Genomic DNA, 7,500 nt, shown 5'->3' on the forward strand with positions numbered 1-7,500 from the left:
TGTGTGTGTGTGTGTGTGTGTGTGTGTGTGTGTGCACGTGTGTGTGTGTGTGTGTGTGTGTGTGTGTGTGTGTGTGTGCGTCTGTGTGTATCTTCATGTGTGTTCATAGCATGTTATGGTTAACAGCTTGCCTTGCTGCTTGTATATAATCTTAACACTGTTATGCAGACAGAGGTAATTTAGTATTTTATGCAAATGTCGGTGGCTGTGTGAAGTAAAGTTTTTGATTAGAGAATGCAAATATTTGTGTGTGTGTGTGTGTGTGTGTGTGTACATGTGTGTGTATGTGTGTGTGTGCGTGTGCGTGTATGCATGTGTGTGTGTGTGTGTGTGCGTGTGTGTTTGTGTGTGTGTGTGTGTGTGTGCATGCCATACAGGACAGTCCACTGATTAGATCCCTCCTAGTCAATAGTGAATAGAGCACTCAGCCTGATAAGCAATCACCTGAATCAATACTAATGTTTTTAGCGTGTGTACATTAGCGTGTGTACATTAGTGTGTGCGTGTCTGTGTGCCTGTGTGTCAGTAAATAACATGTGAGTGCACGCGTGTACTTCTTAGCATGTGGCTAATCTAGTTCAAGCTCATATAGGATAACCATTCATTTACAGGCATGGTAAATCAGATGCCTGTCATCTCCTCCTCTCCCCTCCCTCCTCTCCTCTCCTCCCTCCTCTCCCCTCCTCTCCTCTCCTCTCTCCTCCCCTCCTCTCCTCTCTCCTCCTCTCCTGTCTCCTCCCCTTCTCTCCTCTCCCCTCTCCTCCTCTCCCCTCCTCTCCTCTCCTCTCTCCTCCCCTCCTCTCCTCTCCTCTCTCCTCCTCTCCTGTCTCCTCCTCTTCTCTCCTCTCCCCTCTCCTCCTCTCCTCACTCCTCCCCTCCCCTCCTCTCCTGTCTCCTCCCCTCCCCTCCTCTCTCCTCCCCTCCTCTCCTCTCCTCTCCTCCCCTCCTCTCTCCTCCCCTCCCATCCTCTCCTCTATCCCTTTCCTCTTCTTCCAAAAAGCCCACTCCTGACTCCCATCCTTTCATCTCCTCGCCTCTCACCTCCGCCATTCTTGTCCTTCTCTCTCATCTCCTTCCTTTCTTCTGGCCTTCACGCTAACCTCCAGCTAACCTTCAAAGGCTGTGATGACTGATCATAGGGACAGCATGGCCGACACACACAACACAACAACAACAACAACACACACACACACACACACACACACACACACACACACACACACACACACACACACACACACACACACACACACACATACACAACACAACAACACAACAACACACACACACACACACACACACACACACACACACACAAACACACACAACACAACAACACAGACTTTAGCTATAGGCTTTGTCAACAGTGTAAATGTCAAAGATGGTGGGCCTGCTGCTGCATGGACATGCATGGACCTCCTAACACCCATGCGAGCAACACAGTCTCACAGAAAATTGTATAATACCAACGATATGGACCAACGTTGCTATTTTACAATTTCGGCTCGAAAATTGTAAAATAGTAACGTTCTGAGATTTTAGGGTTAGGATTAGAGTAGGGGAGGGGTTAGAAACAGAAAATCTCCGTAAAACACGCCCAAACCACGCCCACCGCTGTAGACGCATACGTTCCCATTTTACAATTTCTTAGCCGACATTGTAAAATAGCAACGTTTGTCCACAAACGGTTGCTATTTTACAATTTTTTTGGAGATCGGGTTGATACATGGAGAAACAAGACAGTAAGAGAGCCAGTCCTGTAGGTGGTCCAGTCCTGTAGGTGGTCCAGTCCTGTAGGAGGTCCAGTCCTGTAGGAGGTCCAGCTTCTGTGTGTGTGTGAGTGTTGTGTGCACACATCTAGCTATAGTTTTGCCCTCACCTTCCACTGACAACGAAGCAGGTCACCAGGAAGATGAGGAGGACGATTCCCCCGGCGATGGACACGGCCAGGATGGTGGACTGGTTGGGATCCCCGATGGCCAACATGTCTACGGAGAGAGACAGGGGACAAAACAGAGTGTTCATAAAGACAACATGTCTACAGAGAGAGACAAGGGACAAAACAGAGGGTTCATAAAGACAACATGTCTACAGAGAGAGACAGGGGACAAAACAGAGCATTCATAAAGACAACATGTCTACGGAGAGAGACAAGGGACAAACCAGAGGGTTCATAAAGACAACATGTCTACAGAGAGAGACAGGGGACAAAACAGAGGGTTCATAAAGACAACATGTCTACGGAGAGAGACGGGACAAAACAGAGGGTTCATAAAGACAACATGTCTACGGAGAGAGACAGGGGACAAAACAGAGGGTTCATAAAGACAACATGTCTACGGAGAGAGACAGGGGACAAAACAGAGGGTTCATAAAGACAACATGTCTACAGAGAGAGACAGGGGACAAAACTGAGGGTTCATAAAGACAACATGTCTACAGAGAGAGACAGGGGACAAAACAGAGGGTTCATAAAGACAACATGTCTACAGAGAGAGACAGGGGACAAAACAGAGCCTTCATAAAGACAACATGTCTACAGAGAGAGACAGGGGGACAAAACAGAGGGTTCATAAAGACAACATGAAGACAACATGTCTACAGAGAGAGACAGGGGGACAAAACAGAGGGTTCATAAAGACAACATGAAGACAACATGTCTACAGAGAGAGACAGGGGACAAAACAGAGGGTTCATAAAGACAACATGTCTACAGAGAGACAGGGGGACAAAACAGAGGGTTCATAAAGACAACATGTCTACGGAGAGAGACAGGGGACAAAACAGAGGGTTCATAAAGAAAGCAGGTTGGGGGGGGGGGGTATGTTCTGTCGGGGAAAGGTAGCAAAGGAGGGAGGAGGGAACACAGGAAGGAGGTAGGGAGTGAAATGGAGAGAGAGAGAGTGTGTGGTGGGGGAAAGAGAGAGAGAGAATGATATATGATAGCAATAGAAAAGGGGATAAAAGAGAGAGAGGGAGTGAAGGAGAGGAAAAAGAGCGGGCGAACGAGCCACAGAGCGAGAGAGGGAGGGAGGGAGGGGGGCGGATGGAATACTAAGTAAGCTCCTTGATGAAAAGACCCCCCCCCCCTCCTCTGCGAGCGTATGGGAGTGGACCTGCGAGCGTATGGGAGTGGACGTGAAAGTCATTCCCGTTCGGCGGCGCCGTCCAAATGGATGTGTTAACATTCTGCGTAACAAGCCCAGAACTTTCTGCACAGACGCATCGATTTCTACGCCACACCAATCCAGCCATTACTCAAAACAAATACCCCATTTATCTGGCTTAGCTAAGCATGAGAAGACGTGTGTATGTGTGTGTGTGTGTGTGTGTGTGTGTGTGTGTGTGCGTGCGTGCGTGCATGTGTGTGTGTGTGTGCGTGTGTGTGTGTGTGTGTGCATGTGTGCGTGTTGAGGAGGCAAATGAATGCCCCTAGGCAGGCGCAGATAAGCATTGATCTCCCATTACATTTAGTGGCGCACACATACACACCCTTCTTTAGCGATCAATTGCATTGATCCCATTAGCTAACCTTGATATGATCGCTATTTGCTCATGTGAAAGTGGCAGATCCGATATTGTTTACTGGACTTGACTTTGAGCCTCAGTAACCGCTGTTTATGGCACCCTAAACCCTATACGAATATCAGCGGTTCTGAACATGAGGTCCGCGGACCATCAGGGGGTCCTTGAGGGGGTTCCAGGGTGTCGTCCCTACAGTAGCAAACTGATAAATTGTTAAATTTCAACATTTCATTTAGAAGAAGTTAACAGAAATAGAGAATGTAGAAGAACTACTACGCGCGCGAGATTCGGGTGGAGATGATGCGCCATGGCTGCAGTTATGGAAATCGCCCGCCCCACGGGCTCCCAAAATTGTGACAGACAGACAGACAGACAGACAGACAGGCAAGCAGACAGACAGACAGACAGACAGGCAGACAGACAGACAGACAGACAGGCAGACAGGCAGACAGACAGACAGACAGACAGACAGACAGACAGCATGCAGACAGACAGACAGACAGACAGACAGACAGACACAGACCGCCCACCCACCTAGGCGCCCTCATGCAACCGTGCGCCATCGGCTCATACTACATCACATTTGCTCGAGTGACATCACCGATTACCTCGCTGATGAAATGACAATTGCTCAAGTGACATCACTGATGTCATCACTGATGACATCACAATTGCTCAAGTGACATCACTGACCTCATCACTGTGACATCACAATCGTGACCCACACTGCCACAGACACACAGTTCCTAGTCATCATATCTGATAATAAAGATTTTCATAGATCGGTTCGAGAGACCATACATGTCATTGAATGGGGGTCTAATGGTCCTAATGTGGATTAAATTAAGGGTCTTTGGTCAAATGTTGAGAATCATTTCCCTGTATGATGCCATCAACACTTTGGACGAGGAGACGTGCTAGGCTTCAGAGAGCTTGAGGCACTGTCATAATATTAGCTGGTACTTGTATATTGTTTATGTATTCTCAGATAGCTGTGGCAGAATTAGCCGCTGCACGCCATTAAATCACATCACATGTATGGATCTGAATGATTAGCAGGCTAACGTGTGCCTGTTGAACCCAACATAGACGATCTATATAGCACAGTGCTGCTATACATTAAGGGATTTATCTGACTGCCTGTCTGGAATCAATATTCACTTTGAAGAGCACATTACGAACACTAAAAGGGAAAACGCCACAGCACGTCATGAAGACATAATGTTAGTGGATGGCAGTGGAAACATGGGGGGGGCGGGGGGTCATTTTAAAACAGATAAAAAAAACCACATGGTGGCGCTCAAAGGTGCTTCAGTTCAGTGGTTAAGTCTCTGCCTCTGGATGTATGTTCGCCCCCCACTGGCCTGGGGTCAGATCCTATCCGAGATCCTATCAGAGCTTTACTCTCTTGTGTCTGCTCCCTCTGTCTAAGTAAGGAATACATCTCTAAAGCTAGGTGGATCAAAAATCCGAGGGGAGACAACATGCTGGTGTGCTCAGAAGATGAGCGCTGCGTTTGCTCTGCTCTCTCAAGCTCCGTCCGCCCCCACATGCACCTTCGATCCAGCATTGTTTTGTGAGCAGTGTGGACTCTCCTGCGAGCGTTAGGATTATTCCGTCTATTTTCAGTGCAGCCGGTGCAGCGGTGCCTTGCTCCAGTTTCCAGATAAAAGCCGAGGGAGATGTTCAAAAGAAAATAGATGAGGAAATATAATGCTTAACAATGTGGTGTTATGGGGCGTTACTAAATAACTCTCTCACGGCTTTAGAATCAAACGAGTGAACATCTCTCTCTCTCTCTCTCTCTCTCTCTCTCTCTGTACCTTCGTGGCTGGTCTCCAGCTCGATCTCTCCTCCGTAGCTGCCGTAGCCGCCGTCGGTGCGCGCCCGGACCCGGAACACGTAGGTGGTGCCGGGCTTCAGCCCGTCCACCGTCATCATGTTGGAGCGCGTCTTCAGCACCGTGTAGTTCTGCTCCCGCTGGTTCTGATGGGAGGTGAGCGAGAGAGAGAGAGAGAGAGAGAGAGAGAGAATTTAAAAGGAGAAAGTTCAAGTCGGCCCGCCGTGGAGTTTGCAGAGAAGTAAAGTGATTCTAGGTGTCACAAAGTGTTGAAAGTAGAGATATAGAGATTTCCATGATAAAAACACAACAGACTGTGTAAGAGGGAGAGAAAAAACTATAGCGTGAAAACAATAGAAAGCCCAAAAAGACAAATTAAAATGTCTCCCGGGGCCTCATGCACTTAACACTTAATTTTGAGTTTGCTCATCGCTGGAGCATTTGGTTGCGTTTATATACAAGCATCTGTCAAGTCTCATAACTTCTCCTCTCTGCACTTAGGGCAATGTGTGCTTACTCAACTCAGTGCCACGCCATACAACTTCCTCCACTGCTGTGTGTGTGTGTGTGTGTGTGTGTGTGTGTGTGTGTGTGTGTGTGTGTGTGTGTGTCTGTGTGTGTGTGTGTGTCTGTGTGTGTGTCTGTGTGTGTGTGTGTGTGTGTGTGTGTGTGTGTCTGCGTGTCTGTGTGTGTGTGTGTGTGTGTGTGTGTGTGTGTGTCTGTGTGTGTGTGTGTGTGTGTCTGTGTGTGTGTGTGTGTGTGTGTGTGTGTGTGTGTGTCTGCGTGTCTGTGTGTGTGTGTGTGTGTGTGTGTGTGTGTCTGCGTGTCTGTGTGTGTGTGTGTGTGTGTGTGTGTGTGTGTGTGTGTGTGTGTGTGTGTGTGTGTCTGCGTGTCTGTGTGTGTGTGTGTGTCTGCGTGTCTGTGTGTGTGTCTGTGTGTGTGTGTGTGTGTCTGCGTGTCTGTGTGTGTGTGTGTGTGTGTGTGTGTGTCTGTGTGTGTGTGTGTCTGTGTGTGTGTGTGTGTGTGTCTCTGCGTGTCTGTGTGTGTGTGTGTGTGTGTGTGTGTGTGTGTGTGTGTGTGTGTGTCTGTGTGTGTGTGTGTGTGTGTGTGTGTGTGTGTGTCTGCGTGTCTGTGTGTGTGTCTGTGTGTGTGTGTGTGTGTGTGTGTGTGTGTGTGTGTGTGTGTGTGTGTCTGCGTGTCTGTGTGTGTGTGTGTCTGCGTGTCTGTGTGTGTGTCTGTGTGTGTGTGTGCGCGTGTCTGTGTGTGTGTGTGTGTCTGCGTGTCTGTGTGTGTGTCTGCGTGTCTGTGTGTGTGTGTGCGTGTGTGCGCGCGCGTGTCTGTGTGTGTGTGTGTGTGTGCGTGTGCGTGTCCACGTGTGTGTCTGTCTGGAGGATGAATAAGGAATAAGCATATCTGTCAGTAAGCTGATTCCCTGCAGAGAGGCTGATACTCTACCTAATGGAAGACACTCTACGACACGGATTAACACTGTTTTACTGCTAATGCCTGCCATCGCACACACACACACACACACACACACACGCACACACACCCACGCACGCGCACGCACACGCACACACACACACACACGCACACAGGCTTAATTTCATCACCTCGGCTGTGTTTTACAAGGTTTGTTGGACAGATGTGTGGTTAATTGGCTTGGTGTGAGCAGTGGGGGAGACGTGAGAGAGATAGAAAGAGAGATAGAGAAAGACGTACAGAGAGAGAGAGAGGGAGAGAGCGAGCGAGATAGTGAAAGACATATAGAGAGAGAGAGAAAGAGAGATAGAGAAAGACGTACAGAGAGAGAGAGAGGGAGAGAGCGAGCGAGATAGTGAAAGACATATAGAGAGAGAGAGAGAGAGAGAGACAGAGAGACAGAGAGAGAGAGAGAGCAAGAGAGAGAGCGAGAGTCATTTCTGTTTGTTTGTGATGTCATTACAAACATGCCCTGAGGCTAATCTGATATAAGTCTCATCATGCACGAAACAGAACAAAACGCTGGCAGGAGAGGAGAGGAGGGGAGAGGAGAGGAGAGGAAGGGAGAGGAGAGGAGAGGAGAGGAGAGGAGAGGAGAGGAAGGGAGGGGAGAGGAAGGGAGGGGAGAGGAGAGGAGAGGAGAGGAGAAGAGA

General features: G+C 48.7%; 1 protein-coding gene across 1 annotated transcript in view; it reads right to left on the minus strand.

Annotated features, from left to right (window-relative positions):
* LOC310797220 (ephrin type-A receptor 3-like) overlaps window positions 1–7,500 on the minus strand; it is a gene marked incomplete at both ends in the record, with an annotated part of 146,449 nt that overhangs the window by 56,482 nt on the left and 82,467 nt on the right. Inside the window, 2 exons of the mRNA XM_083659570.1 lie at window positions 1,880–1,988; window positions 5,349–5,511. Of these exons, the coding sequence (XP_083515696.1) occupies window positions 1,880–1,988; window positions 5,349–5,511 (272 nt within the window). The remainder of the gene's footprint in view (window positions 1–1,879; window positions 1,989–5,348; window positions 5,512–7,500) is intronic.

The sequence above is a fragment of the Poromitra crassiceps genome (genome assembly GCF_964638095.1).
Source record: "Poromitra crassiceps genome assembly, chromosome: 23".
Classification (NCBI taxonomy): Eukaryota; Metazoa; Chordata; class Actinopteri; order Beryciformes; family Melamphaidae; genus Poromitra; species Poromitra crassiceps.